Raw genomic sequence first — 16419 nt, 5'->3', positions numbered from 1 at the left:
TTGAATGGTTTGAAAGGACTAAGCAAGTGAAGCCGAAGCATCTCCGTCGCCATCTGGCTGCAGGATAGATCATACACTCCCCCTCCTCCATGTTAGTGGATTGGACGTATACGTCAAATAAAATTTCCTCAAAGATATAGTTTCTGTCATTTTATGTATAGTTATGGTTATATTGTAAAAAGGTTTTCTGAAAAGTTTGATTTAATCATTCATTAATAATCTTATATCATACTGAATGTTAAAACATTGTGAAAGTGGACGTTTTGCATTAGCAATACTTTTCAGAAATTCCTGCATTTTGCTAAAAATAGTTTAAAGATTAGTATTTTTAACGTAAATCCTCTGTGTTCTTCTGTCGTCACTGGTTATTGTGCAGCTTCCTCCTCCACGTGCACATCCTTGTTGTGACGGATGAGACGGAAGCAATTACACACACGAGCCGTCCATCACGGCGACGTGACGCTGACCAGCTCTGAACAAACATGAACAAAGAGCGGTGGTCTGATAATTACAAGCTGATGGATGATGACCATCAGTCTCCTCCATGTTCCCTCTCGTCCTGACAGCAGTTTTGAAAAAGCAGCTGATGACGTGCAGCTGGATCTGGATGAGGAGGGGGGCTCTGAACTTTCGTCATTAGGGCTTTTTCTGTCTCAGGCTCCGGGAGTGTAACTTCTAAGTCCACCGCTCGGACCGACTCCCCCTCTCCTCTTCCTCTGCTCTTCCTCTGCTCCGTCTCTCTCTGCGCCACCGCCTCACACAATACAAAAAACAATTGGTCGACTCTGGTGGAGGTTTGCTGAAGTTACATCGAGCTGATTCCCGCAGCTGAGGATCCATATACGTGTAGTGTATAGGTCTGATCTCTGGTAACGATGGGCGGAGTGTGCTGGTGTTATTCGTGGACCTGCAGACTGTGGCCGCTTCTGATTCTGGCGACTTTACCCAAATGCGTGGTCCAATTCTCAGAGAGTCCGGCTGCTGTGGTGGGGAAGATGTACCCAAGAGGCAACCACTGGGCAGTAGGTAAGAACAACCTATGACTTCACAGGAGATACATTGAGTTACCTGCTAGAGGAAATGTTGACTTAATTGGGATTAGACTATTTTATTTAATTGAAATAAGATGTATTGATTTAATTGGAATTGTACATATGTATTTAATTGGGAGAGGACTTCTTAATTTGATCGGAACAAGTTATGGATTCAATGATTGGAATAAGACATTGATTTAACTGAATTAAGAGTTATTGATTGAACTAAAATTGATTAAAATGGGATAAGCTGTATTGGTTTATTGAAATAAGACATATTGATTTCATTGAAGTAAGACATATTGATTTAAATCAAACAAGACACATTGATCAAATTGAAAATACCCATAATTTGCAGGAAAAAAAAACAATGACAGTAAAATAAAATAATGAAATTACAATCAATTGGGTTTTATTCAGTTAAATTAAGAAAAGTGTCTCCTTTGGACAGGAAAGCTGTTTCATGTGAAACATCACTGAAGCCCCTGCATTAGTTGTATGTGGTGAAATTAGAGTCTCTATTACTATACTTTTAATATTAAAGTGTGATTACAGATGGCTGATCACCTTTGGACGCGTACTATGTTAGATAATTCTGGTTAGCCTACATGTAGTTCAATCTGAATATATACAGCTCAATCTTCATGCATCTCTATCCAACCTTCCAGGTCACTTGATGGGTAAGAAGAGCATCGAGAACCCGCCTGCTGACGTGCAGGGGACGAACCCCAACGGTGAGAAGCTCTCAGAAACAGAGCTGGACCGATTCGAGCCCCTGATGGAGACTCTGACACAGCAGAAGAACCAAAACCAGATGAGGACCCAGACTGCAGACAGGCTGCTCCAACTGCACAGAGGCTGGAGAGAAGAGGACAGAGACAAGTATCTCAGAGAGGTCTGGCTTTGGATTTGATCTCCTCATTGATCTTTAAGTGGTTCCGAAATAAGATAATAATTTGTGTTTTTCTCACTTTCATCCCAGCTGTCAGACCTGTTTCTTCTGGCTTTGAAACTGCGAGGCAACGACTCCACCTGAGAGCGAGACGGATTCTGTTTGTGAAGCAGTCACCACCACCTCGAAACACTGTAATCACATATCCACACTGACAGTTTTTTTTTTTCTGCTGTGAGAAAATGTTTGAAACTGGAAGTTTATTTTAATCAGTGATTTCATATTTCTAAATCATGCAGCAGTTTGACGGCAGACTGGCCTGAAGACTATATGTCACATAAGCCCAAAAAAAAACGAATAAATTTAACGTTGTGATAACTGCATTGTTGACGTCTGATCATGCTTTGCACAAAAAAAAAGTGATATCTTATATTTGTCTAATATGATCATCCAAAAAGAATATTCATGTTCTCTCCATGAGTGCAGTAAGCGGTCTGAACCGCTAGATGGCACAAGAGCATCTGTAGTTTTGTCGTTACATGTTACCTGTAGGGTAAAGTATGAAGGGTTAACATAATCATAATTACAAATAAGAAGCGATCATAAGAAGACGATTATGGTCAATTCACTTCACTTTTATGCTGCTTTCCTCTCATCGGAGGGAAGAAACGTCCCATTTAGGACAGGAGGATGGATGATGATGGCGACATTTATTAGCCCTCGGGGCTTACAGACAATAGGACATGCTAATTGAAACAATTTGGCTACACACATCTTTCTCTTAAAGCCAAGGGACAGTTTTTTCTCTCTCTTCTGTTCTCTTCCCTCATTTTTCACGGATGATCGGCCAACAATAGAAGTACAAGCCACTTTCACCCCATCACTCATTACGAGTGTAATCCCAGGAGCGAATGGGAGACAGTTTACAGGAGCTAATGAGGATGAAATAAGTGGGTTGACAAATGCAGAGAGAGGAAGTCTGGGAGTTAAACACACATTCCCTCGATGCTGCAAAGAGATGCTGCTTTACTTCAACGTTTGATGTTAAGTGACTTTGCAGCTTTAAAATATAACAATTTAGATGATTCTTTTTTTAAATCCAAATTTGTATTTACAGAAGGCATTGTGGGCCTACTTGAGTCCATAATGCCAAAGCTGAAGGGATTTTCGCAGCCTTTGCAAAGTATTGTAGGTAAAAAACATAATCATTTAAAAAAAACAATCACAACCAAAAACATCAACTGTTTCACTAATTTTTCATTTAATATACAAAATCTTTCTTCTCACCAGCCTGATTATCATCCACCACTAGAGGGTGCTATATTCAGAATTTTCCATATTAATGTGTGCTGAGTTTCTGCAGTTTAATGATGAAAACAAATAAAATCTGAATCCACCATTGAAGGTATTTTGAAAGCAATGGCAAATTCTTTTGAGTAAGAATTGTTTTTTTTAAACAAATTTAAGCCAAAAACAACATCAAGCCCTCGTGTATCACTGGATTTGCAGTTAAAGTTAAAATAGCTGTTTTTGGAAAACGTTTTTCATTCAGCCTGACAGTCATCCACCACTAGGGGGTACTGTATTTAGAATTTCCCGTGTTGTCTTCTGAGTTTCATTCCACTGTTGCCTTAAATCTCCAGTGTGGTTCATGATCCTCTACACATCTTTACTGACGTGTGAGATCGGTGGATCCCTCCAGCTCATAAAAGCTCCTCTGCTACATATTTCAAACCTCTCAAATGTGGATAATGTTCTGGGACAACTTGATTAGTCATTATCTTCTTTGTTGCTTTTACACACAGTTTATTGTATAAAGAAAATGTTCACATCCGATAAATCTTTCATGGTGAAAACTGAGAATTTGAGTCCAAAATCGAGTAGAGGGAAATGAGGAGTGCTCCATTTACAGCAGTAGAATAAATACATACTGGTTGCTAGAAATGGAATTTGCTCTATTGGTGAAAGAATGAACGTGTTCTGAATGAACTTAGAAACTTAAAAAAACTGTTTGCAGAGAAGATAAAGGAGAAGAAAAACCCAAAACAGAAAACTCTGATTATCAGAAGTTCCATATTTTCACAGTGAATGTACAGTTAGTGTCAAACCTTTGCAGAAGGGTAGGTTAGGATGTGTCTAATCCTAGAAGTCAAACTGCACTTCTCACTTTTCCAAATGTCTAATACTGCAGCCCCCTCAGCAGGAGGATAAAGTCACGTTTCCAAAAGATGCAACAGATGTATTCTGGTACTTCATGTCCATGTCTGAGCTCCACTCAGCATCACCACGTCTTCCCAAAACTCTGAATGTGTTCCTTCGCCTTCATCCTCAGTGAGGCTATACTGGAGTTCCTTGGATCAGCAGAGCACTGGTACGCCGGGGGTGGGGGGCACATAGAGCCGATGTGGGGCAGGGGCTGGCCATGTCCCAGGCCCGGGCAGGAGAGGAAGGAGGCCGACAGGGAAGAGGGCACAGAAGGAGGAGGAGAAGGGTTGTATGTGCCCGGAAGGCCCTGCGAGCCACCGATGAAGCCCGGGAGGGACTGCAGGGAGGTGGAAGTGGTGATCGGGCTGGAGAGCCAGGGGTCCAGCTGCAGGCCGGAGCCCAGGGAGCCTGTGGGGGAGCGGCTCAGGCAGAGCAGAGAGGAGGAGGTCTCCTGGAGCTTGATGGAGCTCACCTCCAGCTTCTCCTGCCGACGCCACTTTGCCCGTCGGTTTTGGAACCACACCTGAAAGAAAGAGGAGAATTTTTTCATTTTCAATGCATTTCAATCATCATATCTTTGTTTATTCCTTTGGGGGGAACTCTATGCAGCAGCTTGGCCCTCAGAGCGTCTCTCAAAACACAAAGAGAGGAAGAGAGACAGAAAGAAGAGACAGCTACAAAAAACACAGGCTGTAAGCTTAAAATATATTATGTAAAAATAAATCATTGTGTTTAAGTATTTAAATTCATTTTATTTTATTTGAACAGACCTAAATCACGACAGACATTATCTCAAGCACTTAACATAGAAAGATCGAGACCTTACTTCTATGTGAACATTTAAAAAGACTGGATAAAATTATTAAATATATGAGTGAGGATTTGAGCTTTTAAACTAAACACTTTCCTTCAAATTGTGATCAATAATCGCATGTAAACATACAGAAATATTTCCAGAAGGGGACTCAAATTGTAATATTTCCTTTTAACAATGATAAAAATAATGATGTCATAAAAGCCTCATTTTCTTTTTACCTGAACTAAACCAAGAAAAAAACATGATGTTAAAATCGTTTTCTGTATTAAAAATGTAAACAAACTGTAAATGAAACACCAATTTGTCAACATAGTAAAAATTTATTTATTGATATTAAATATTAATTAGTGACTGGTGGGTTAAAATAGTTGTAAATAATGGGGTATAAGACAGAAAATGATGACGTATTGTATATATATATAATCTAGTATTGTCCTAAAAATCGAGTTTATCATTTAAAATTGAATAGTTTTAACCCAAAACAAAATTTTGAGGGAAAGATGATACCTATTACAATGTTACTTTAGATTATTTTTATATATGTTTTTTTAAGATCTTTGGCATTTATTAAAATATTGTTTTGTTCAATGGTGAAAATTATAATCACCATGTTTAAACAGCCATCATGTAAACTTGAAATTCCTTTTTAATTGTTTCTCTAGCTCCTTGTAACTTTTGGAAAGGTGCTGTATAAATAAAGATTATTATGATCAGTAGCAGGCCAATAAAAGTGTGATGAACAAAAGGGTTTTTTATTTCCTGGGACATACCTGCACTCGGACCTCCGGTAGGTTGACCTTCATGGCCAGCTCCTCGCGGCTGTACACGTCCGGGTAGTGGGACTTCTCGAAGGCTCTCTCCAGCTCGTGGAGCTGGAAGGTGGTGAACGTGGTCCGGTTCCGACGGTGCTTCTTCTTCGGGTTCTCGTCATCGGACAGTTTCCCGTCGTCTCTGTCCGGTGAGTCCGGGCACACCGAGGCTTCAGCGGCGCACACAGCTGCGGAGACACGGACCAGGGTGAGAGGGGAGAACATCCAGTAAGGTTCAAGTTATGGCCAAATGGAAATAGCCTATCAAACAGCTCTATTTTTTTCCAAGTGTTGCGTATTTAATCTAAACTCTAATATTTCTTATTGCCACTCCAATCTGCTGAAGACAATTTGTTTTACATCATACAAAATTACTCCTGATTCCCCCAAAAATGTCCTAGAGAAACTAACAGAAAGAGCCATTTTATGTAGCGATTTTAAACCTTCAAAAGCCACAAAGTCTATACGATTTAAAATGCAGAAATACACTGCATTTTAAATCGTCTCGATTCCTTCATTCAACTGAATCCACTTACTGTCAAAACTTTCTGCGTAAAGACTCTTCTTCCCCGGTGTCACGGTGACGCTCCCGGTGCGCTCTGCATCTTTGGCCAGAACTTTTCCCGCCATGCTGTACGAGGCCGACTTGTGGAAGATAGTCTCCTCTTTAAATCCCAGTATGGCCTCGATGCTGTGGATCGTAGACGGGTTGCTCCCGGGGCTCTGAACCGAGCGTGTGGGGGGAGACAGGCGCTCATCCATCATCATCATGACTTGGGCAGGTGATCCAAGAAGCCACATTGGTCGGTGAGGTCTAAACGATGGTGACAATTACGCACGGTCCAAATCAAAAGTCCAGGTTTTGCTGTTCTCTCCTGTTGGGTAAAGTTGTGGATGTCAAATAAAAAGTCTGAGGGAGGTTCGGGGAACTTGCGCGTAGGACGCACACCAGCGAGGCTGCCTTGCGCATGTGGATATGGAGTATCCTCAGAGGGGGCTTTTAAAGTAGCGCCTGCTGCACGACCCCCTGCTCAAGCTGCAACCCCCGCTGCACGTCAGAGAGAGAGAGAGGACGTCCCGTGGGATTTGGCCCCGCTGGATTTAGGGGTAACTGTGCGCCACCATGCAGCCTCCCATAGCTCCTCCCAATCTCAAGTGCATCAGTCGGTGGATGCTGCCTCTAAACCTTCTTACATAAATCTTAAAACCATCTTTCCACTCCTCCAGATGTCATGTCATGTCAGTCTGTCAAAAAAAAAGAGGAAGATTATAGGCAAACAGATTAAGGTACAACAAAATCATAATTACAAGATTTCTGCTCAGGACATGGATTGCAAGATGACAGCTTAGTATTTAATCAAAGCGTCAAGATATTGTTGCCAAAATGAATTGATATTTAATTTAGTGAAAGCATTATTTGTCTTATTGACCTAAAGATAAACAATAAATCACACTTCTTGACTCACATTGAATCTAAGTATTTATAATAGTCTCTTTAATTCAATTAAACTGTAAGCCAATGATTCCTAAACCAGACTTAAACTATATGTTAACCAGTTCTTACAGGTGTTGAGTCCAACAGGGAAACAAAGCCCAAACAATAACTATAACCACTTAACAGCAAACAAAGATTGACAGCAGTATAGTAATCCTACTTAAGGGGATTACATTATTTTACTCAAAAGGGTTAAAACCCTTAAAACTATTTAGGTTTTCCTAATCACAGAAGGTGACCTTATCCTTTGTTTGCCAGATAGAGGAGGGAGGGGGGGTCGCTAACTGAGCACTCCTTAATTAACTCCAGAAAGTTGGGAGTCAATGCATGCAAATGTTATTTAAAGGGAAGAAAAAAAACTTGTTCTCTGGTCATCTCCTGCTTTTGTGTGTTGTAATGATGATTTGTGGCGAATGCATGAGCAGGTTTGTAAAACAGATTTGAAAGTATCAGGGGGTAAAATAGTCAAACTCAATTTGATTCTCCCTCAGTTTCCAAATGTATTTCTGAATCCAGATGAGAACTTTTATTTTTCCCTCTGTTGAAATCACCTTTACCTCGAAGTTGTGTGAATCTGTTGACAAAGTGGTTTTAATTTTAAATGTGAAAAGGCTTAAAATTGTGTTTCAAACAGACATGGTGCTGAGACAGTGAACCTGTCAGAACGTGTTTGTTTAATAAAATGTATGTTTCCATAGAGAAAATAGTGCTTGGCTCAATAAGAGAGAATTTGTGTTTTATGGATATCAAAAATAATTACAATTCAATTTGAAACAACAATTTAAAATGTGTTATAGAAATGCTCCTCCCTCTGTGTGCTAAAATAGCTTCACCACCTCTCAAACTTATCTATTAACACTTTATGTCTTGTTTGTTTAATACGTCAATTAATCCAATTTTATTTGTCTTGTTTGGGCAAATCATAGTTTGTGTACAGATAGAAAATAAAACAAATTAATTCAGATATAAAAGTGGTATGATTTTATGATTTCAACACTCAGGCAAATTTCTCTATGTTTCTTTTAAAGGTACATTAAAGTTACACTATATTGCCTTAACCAAATTATTTTGCCCCAAAGCTGTTATACATTCATTGACTGCCAGAGCAGCCTTCATTATTCAGGGAGGGGGGGCTGCACAAGATTTGGGACCCCGGGTGCAGATATGCTCCAACACAAGAGCATTAGTGGTGATCAGGCCTGGATTTATCACCACCTCTGAAGGTGCTGGATGCTGAGCTCTGTCCAGGCCCCTTGGTCCTTGGACGAGGAAGAGCTCTCACACAAAACTGCAGCCATCAAGTTAAAAGCATGAACATATTGTTTAAAATATCATTATTAGCCGGTGTCAGAGAGAAGCTGCATTCAGTCAAGTACCATAGTATTATTTTCAGGTATCTACTTATTCAATTCCATTATATGCAATTCTATACGTTTGCATTTCAGAGGCAAATATGGTAAGTGTCACTGCTCTGTAATATAAGACGTTATACCAAACCATTGCTGATTTATGGTTGATAGATTTACGTGTTTGTAAAGTATACACATTTAAAGTAAACACTCGGAATGGGATTATTAATACAATTTTAGCGATCATACTCTACTCAGTTTGGTCCAACCATTAGCATAACCTATAGGCTACTTGTTCACCTCAATTTAAACTTTTATTTCAACCATTTGTCCAGTACTTCAGATGGCATTACTCAAAAATTGCAAAATTTCAAAGTATCATTTGTATTTTTACCTTTTTTCTTTTTTTTTTTAGCTAACGCGGGTTAGAAACCCTTTGTCAGTTCTACCCCGATTTGAATATTTTCATGAATGTTAGCAACTGTCTTTGCGTCTTGAAACTCCACGAGAATCTGTGATGGAGTGGATGAGACTGTTTCTTATATTTGAAGATGAATATGATCGACTTGTGTAATTTGCCGAGCTGGTAGCTAAGCATTGTTTTCCGATAAAAAGAGGAATGACATATCGGGCCTTCAGACTTTGCTTCATTCACTAATATCCCTATCTGGAGAGAGAGAGAGAGAGAGAGAGAGAGAGAGAGAGAGAGAGAGAGGCACAGGCTGACAACCTTGGTTGTTCTGATCCTATTAGATGGTAATCTCCAGACTTCACAAATCCACAGCCGTCGTTTCGACTTCATGTGAAACTCTTAATGTTGAGGATTCCTTCCTTCTTGCCTCCCCCCTCGTTCGGCCTAATCGTCCCTAACAAGTGTTTGGATAATGCCCAATTAAATTAAGACTGATTTCTTCATTCACAGTTTAAGCCTTTGATTCAGGTAGATGGTTTTAATCGCTCAGTTGGTTCAGCTTCGTACATTTTATGTTTGGACAGCAGAATTTCTCCATGCCTGAGCATTTGAGAGGTCGCTAGTGAAATCCAGACATGAAGCACCATGCAGCAGAATTAAAGTTAATAATCATAGCATTTAGCCATTTTCCCAAACTAAGATCATCGATAGTTTGACCAATAATAATCGTACATAAAAGAAATTGAAAATTCAGTTTTTGAGGAAATTGCTAAACTGAATTTCTGGTTTGATTTGAAGACCCAGTTAAAAATTTGTGAGGTTGTATGGTCACATTTTGAAAGCATGTACAAAATTGCATTCAAATATCATAAATTTAGTAATTTGCAAAACAGTTTAAGTTTGTCAACATGCAATAAAGTTTAAAACTATAGAAATATATTTTTTGCATTTGAAAAGATGTAAATTTAAATTTGTGGTGGGATATTTTCTAATGAAGATTCAGGACCAACTAATTTCTAATCTGTCACGTGACACTGAAATTACGAACTATTCGGACCCTGTTTTTACGCCTGAGCTGCAATTAGCATTTTGTCCACAGGTCAGGTGAAACCTTCCAATCAGGGCTGAAGAAGACCCATCCTAGTTACACACCAGTGAAGAGGGTAATCTGCTAGTGGAACAGGATTGAAACGCTATAATTAGCGCACGTTTATCGTAAACCAAACTCCCCCTGGTGGCTAGTCTGAGTATAGAAATATAGTGGGATTGCTCTCTGAAGAGGATTTTCAAGCTTCAAACACGAACAAACATATTTAATGTGTTCAATACACATCTTTATTTAAACATTCAGACATTTTGTTTTCTCAGTTTTAAATACCTCCACGTATTTCATCAGTGTTTATGTTCATTCCTCTCACTGGAATGGAATAAATATATATGGAATAAGTGTATTAATATTAGGATTTGTGCAAATCTGAAAATGTCTCTGCAAATGTTTCAGGCTCACTGAACTGCTGAAGTGTTTGTGTAGAGAAAGTACCAGTAATTCTTAAATATTGAAAGACAAAAAAAAATCCATCTAAATACCGTAATTATTTCAAATACCACATACAAAAAAACTAGAATAACCAACAACCAAAAGGACAGTTGAAATACACAGACGAAACTGTCTCATTATATCACAAACATTTTGAAATGCACTGTGACCTGTGACCTGTGACAGAGAAGTGAGAAGAAATACTTTGCATGGACGTTCAGGGAAAATCACATTATATAACCAAGAAAACTGGGGAGACATGGGGCACCTTGGACATAATTTTAAATAGTTTCTGATTATTAAGTCACTGGGAAACTTTTACAATATATCCATTTTTGCGTGATGCAGACTGGTAGAAGTAGCACTGTGTCACCTTGAGGGGACCAGGCATTTTTTTTTTTTCATTTTAGACGGATGTTTTGCCTTTTTAGTGCTTATAACAGATTCTACATGTTGACTGAAGTTTGGTCTTTCATTTCCAGGAAATTGAAATGCAGGCCGTTCACATGACGGAGCACTTCTCCTCCGCTTTAGTCTTGAGCTCGGTGACGGTGGCCGAGGCCTTCTCCTTCAGCTGGTCCATGTCCATGTTCTGCAAGTTTTGAATCTGGCCCATGAGGGAGTCCTTGCCCTCCTCCTCCGTGGCGTCCTCGTCCACCATCTTTAGCAGCTCCTCGGGCACGTCCACGTCGTCCCCGGCCATCTCGATCATGTTCTCGTCCTGCTCACTCTGCGGACGGTGAAAGCAGCAGCCAGAAAACATGGGTAAGGACCCAGAAACATTGACATATGACAGTTGATGGTGTGACACTATAAATCGCATTAGAGACATTTGAAATAAGGAATTGTGTATTTTTACACCTGTTTACAATTTGTCCAAAAACTATTTTTATCTGTTTATCCTCCGTGGTATACATGTATACAATTTTTCTCGTAATCATTTTTATTTCAGTTATATCCATACAAATTCAATTTATGTAAGGTCTTTCTGTTCGAGTGTTATTTTTATGTTTAAAAAATGTCTGCTTTTAACAATATGAGGCTGTCAGGTGTAGGAAGGACATTTTGTGTTTTCCCTGGTTATAACAGAGACTATGTATTTATAGTGTTGAATTATTATTTGCAGAGGTAAACAACCTAGAGGCTGACTTAAAGGATTTTTACAGGATTAACTTTCTGCCTGGCCGCCTGCTTTTCAAAACATTTCAGGTTCCACTGCCACACTCAGGCCTGTCATACTGCATATGCCAGCCATTAAAGGTCAATATAAAACATCCATAACTTTCAAATAAAGTACAATTAGTTAATTCCTAACAAAGATTTTAAAGCGTTTTCAACATTTTTCACATATTTTTCTGATGCCCCTGTGTCTTTGACTTCCCTCTTTCTGCACTAAGTGCATGGTAATGCTCAATTTAAAATCTTTCCAACAAACTAAACCTAATCACTTAATATGTGGAAAAGTCATGCAATAGGCACTGTGCTGTGACTACTTTAAACTTCAATCTGTGGGATTATCTGGGACCTGCCTTTAGCCTTTCCTCTCTGAATCCCAACGATAGTCTAAAGATATCTACTACGGTGTCGCACGAGACCCTAAAGCCAGTGGACGGACAACAACATCTTCCTGTTTACTCACACTACACATGAGATATATATGAATAAATAGGTGTTTTTCTAAATCACACTTGAGTTCACATTATGTAGGTCCCCAGCCCTTCAAAGATTAAAATAAAATAATTAACAGAACAATATGCCTTTAGGTGCTTTATTGTGAAAATCCTTTTAAATGTATATTTCAGCTCTAATAGAGACACTCCTAAAGGCTTTGTATGTTGGTCTTTTTCAAACTGCCATGCAATACAAACATCCTTTACAGAAAATAATTACATTTATATGCACAGCTCCCTGCCATTGTGTCCGTCATAAATATGTTGTTTCAATTTAAAAGAGACAAACTGTGAAAGGAAATTAACCCATTGTTTAAAACTACAGATGCAAGAGGCTGCTAGAAAAAAAGCCTCCAAGGTCATCGCTGCATTCATGGGAATAGAAAATCATCTCATCAGAAAAAGCTGTATTAGAAAGTGAATTTCCTATAAAAAACACACACACAGTTCATTACAGGTAAGGCTGCATCAGCAGATTAATGTATATCATTATAAGGTTCTAGATATTTATCTTTAAAATGCTTAGATTAAATCTCATCATACCTTATTTGCTCCTTCCATTACAGCTTATTTCTCTGTAAGATTCCTTTTTAAATCATGTAGCTGCCTCACGCTACAATCACGAAAGTAGTTGTGGCTCTTCCTTGAAGCCGGTTCACGCTGCCTGTTGCTCCCTAATGAGCCTGAGACACCTGCTCAGCGCGGTTTGGCCCTGTTAAGACTCCAGGTGCAATGTGGGACACATAGGCTGACGTCGCCGAGATGCTGCTTTGAATGTATTTGTCACTAATCTACTGGCATGGCCTCCACCTCCTGTTGACCAGGCTGCAGCTGCCAAGCGCTCTTGTTAGATAAAGGCAGCCTCTGCTCACTGTGAAGCAGCTATTTGCCGCTCGCACTCAGCACAGTCATCAGATGCTGCTCTTTCTGCCAGTCACTGGAGGAAAGGGCCTTTTAACAAGAGCTGACTCATATTTTTACCAGTCCTTAATAGCAAATGGAGAAAAGGGCCATCTGATCAATATATATATTTAAAGAAATCCTCCAGAAACTGCAACTTGGGTCTTGTAAACTTGTAAAATCCCCTTTTTTGGCATGAAAGGCAGTTTACATCCACATATTCAGTGTTTTGAACACAATAAACTGCAGTCGTAGACATTTAATCCCTCTCAGGGAACCTGTGAGCAGAGGCTGGTGTATAAATGTTCTATTTTGTATAATTATCATTTAAATATGTCTAATAATATTCTTATATGTCTTTATATTAGAGGTTTCAAGTGTGTCACAAAACTGCATATTAAAATACACTTTTTTAATGAAGTGCTTATAAATATCAAATACATCAGTAGGTCAAAGCGATGTGTTACTTTAAGATCAACCATTATACCTTTGTGTTCCTCTATTAAGTATCATTTATACAGTACAGATGTAAATCCCTTACCTTTGGCAGTCTGTATTTGTCTCTGAGGCACACCCGAAGTGTGGCCCTCTCTGCCTTCTTGTGTAAGAAATCTGCATCTCTCTCCATCCTGAAAGAGACACAACAATGTTTTTAGTACAGCAACATTGACTATCAGTCACAACAACATCCCATGTTGGTCAAAGTAAAAAAATATTATGCCTGTTAATCTCTTTTCTGGAGAACACGATATCTGCAGGTGGGATTTTGTGTGTCTGCATGTTTGTCTACAATGTGTCACGGGTTCTAGCAGCATAACATGTTTTCAACCCCAGGATTTGATGTGTTTCATTCGGTTTTTACCTTTTATGTGTTTCAATCCAGCGTAAAGAAAATAAACCTCAACCTGATTCCACAGAGCTCATCGCAATATTCCAATATCACAAACGTTAGTGACTAGGTAATCAAATGAGTTACCAATATGGTCTCAATATGTTCCTATGCTTAATGAATGTAAAGTAAAGTTGTATTTTTTTACCATTAGTGTATATTAGTGCTTTGGCTTCAGGTAGATTCCATCAACGATTTCAACATCTACAACTGTATTTTTTTTTATGTAATGTAATCTGCTTCAAATACAAAGCAACTTCAAAATAAACAAGGAAACTGTTTGAAAAGACTCTCGATCAATTTGAAATACGATCACAAACCTGGTCATATGATTACAAACCATTCAGCTTCCGATTTTTTTAAATTTTTTTATTTGCAGTGTTTGTTAATTGTATTTTAGTAGTCTTTTATTTCATTTTGTATAATTCAGTATTTTGTACCTTTAAAATGTCTTTACACTGCAACGAAACAGGGACTAACCCTCAGTGGATTCTCTAGTTTAAACAAAAGCAATATATATATATTTGACTCATTTTGATGCCGCCTTTATTAAATATTTACCAAATCTTGGGGCATATTCACTTTTATGTGGTCATTTAGCGTCTTTTTTGTTTTTTCAGTATTCCCCAGATATGCATGCAGGGTTCTGTATGTCACCGATGATTTGGTCCTTGGTAATGTTTACTTTCATGTATGCCACTACTGGTTAACCTCCCATATATCTACAGAATATAAGATGCATACTGAGACTGTATTCTGTATCAAAGAAGTCAATAGCATCGGAATTTAAAAATCTGCAAAATCTAACATATGGGATGAATATTTTTTATTTAAAAGTGTCCTCATCCTCTAAAAACTTGTATGCTTAATTCATCAAAGGCCATTTCCTGATGTCAATGTGGTTCTGTGCACTTTGCTATATATATATATATATATAAGTATTCCTATATCTCATGGCACTATTCACGTTAACTTTCCCTCAGCCAATTAAAGATGGGATTATAAAGCCAGACTGAGTCGAGCAGATTTCCAATCAAGCAAAGACGGCACAACCTGAACTCCAGTCGAACAACAGAGTGCTGCACCCAGGTTTCTGTAAACTACACATTCATTAAAATGACCTTTACTTTGCAGATCATAGAGATACTGATACATAGTCTTTTATTTCCCAACAATGTGTTTGTCTGCATCAGGAGTCATCGTGGAGTGAATATGTGAATAGCGTTACAAAAAATCTACAATACGAGTGTTGTCATTTTAATTCCCCAAACATGAGAGTAGAGAGGGTGGATTAATCCTGTTATGTCATACAAGCGGACTGAATTTGATGCTTTAAAATCTACCGTTTCACCAAATTTAGATTAGTCACATTTGTACAATCGCACAATTTACAGTTTTCCTTCTAAATTCAATTCAGGATTGATTAAACACATATTAATCACATTGTACATATTTTATTATGGAAATCTCTGCGCAATGGAGAAGAACTGGAATCATTAAAGTCCGTGTTTTCAACTGAATACTGAATTGTTTTTAAAACTAAACACTAAACAGAATGTTACCCATCTCCGCTCTTGATGCAGAAATTGATGACAGATTAGGAGAGATTATTGATCCAGGTCCATCATGACCTCTAGTCCTGGTGGATTATCATGTAGAAATTGTAGGGGGAAACAATCATTGCTTTGTCCCAAAAACTCACATATGCACAAAAAAAAAAAATACAAATGAATTGGTGTTGGATGGGAGTGTGGTTGCAAGACAGGGAAAGTTAAACAGTGACGAAGTGGACTGCAGCTCTTCAAGGTCAGATTCTGCAGCCATACAGGTTTCCACGGACCAATGGCATCAATTCATAAGGGACTGTAGGGTCCGGGTTGTTTACTTACTTCTCCTCCACCACCTGTTTTTGGTACTCTTCATACTCCTCCCGTGTCATCCCCGCTGCTTTGGCTGGATCTGTGGGGGCGGCCTCCTCTTCTTTGTCACCTCCACCCCCGAGGCCAATTCCTGACAGGGGGTTCCCAATCATGCTCTTGATCAAGAAAGCCATCTCGACCTCTGTGACTGTTTTCTCTGCTTTCTGGTTGGAAGAAACGTCGCTGCCCCTTTATGGCGCCCTCCGCTTTGGCTTCCTATAGCTGTCAAATCCAGTGGTAGCTCTCTAGCTAACCTGCTGCTTGTCTATGGATCCAAGGACACACTGATGACAGGCAAACACACACACACACGGTTTGCCTCGGCCATAATCTGGATTTAATCCCCCCTGCTCCACGACGCTAAGAGGCAGATGGCCTGTTTTCTCTCTATTTTTAAATCATGCAGACCTTTGGTGGATGTTGTCGTCTTTTTTATTTTGGACATTTAGTGCATTCTGTGGCAGAGCAAGGTGAAGCATTTATCATAAAGA

The 16419-nt window shown here is 39.0% G+C and overlaps 3 protein-coding genes across 3 annotated transcripts; 1 reads left to right on the top strand and 2 right to left on the bottom strand.

Moving 5' to 3' along the window:
* Positions 1 to 666: 666 nt before the first annotated feature.
* On the top strand, positions 667 to 2275 carry grp (gastrin-releasing peptide). Its single transcript, XM_053411671.1, has 3 exons — positions 667 to 1026; positions 1703 to 1929; positions 2017 to 2275. Exons 1-3 carry the CDS (start codon positions 876 to 878, stop codon positions 2068 to 2070), a joined length of 432 nt encoding a protein of 143 aa, XP_053267646.1. The 5' UTR covers positions 667 to 875; the 3' UTR covers positions 2071 to 2275.
* Positions 2276 to 4207: 1932 nt separating this feature from the next.
* Positions 4208 to 6558, bottom strand: rx3 (retinal homeobox gene 3). The gene is made up of 3 exons (XM_053411607.1): positions 6294 to 6558; positions 5719 to 5945; positions 4208 to 4654 (listed from the first exon to the last, which is right to left on the bottom strand). Exons 1-3 carry the CDS (start codon positions 6556 to 6558, stop codon positions 4208 to 4210), a joined length of 939 nt encoding a protein of 312 aa, XP_053267582.1.
* A 4494-nt stretch (positions 6559 to 11052) lies between these two features.
* Positions 11053 to 16062, bottom strand: cplx4a (complexin 4a). Its single transcript, XM_053411629.1, has 3 exons — positions 15899 to 16062; positions 13662 to 13749; positions 11053 to 11280 (listed from the first exon to the last, which is right to left on the bottom strand). The coding sequence occupies exons 1-3, from the start codon at positions 16060 to 16062 to the stop codon at positions 11053 to 11055; spliced, it is 480 nt and encodes a 159-aa protein (XP_053267604.1).
* Positions 16063 to 16419: the final 357 nt, after the last annotated feature.

This window comes from Pleuronectes platessa, chromosome 19 (assembly GCF_947347685.1).
Source record: "Pleuronectes platessa chromosome 19, fPlePla1.1, whole genome shotgun sequence".
NCBI classification, from domain to species: Eukaryota; Metazoa; Chordata; class Actinopteri; order Pleuronectiformes; family Pleuronectidae; genus Pleuronectes; species Pleuronectes platessa.
The sequence above is the reverse complement of the archived record's forward strand: the minus strand, read 5'-3'. Positions and strand labels throughout refer to the sequence as shown.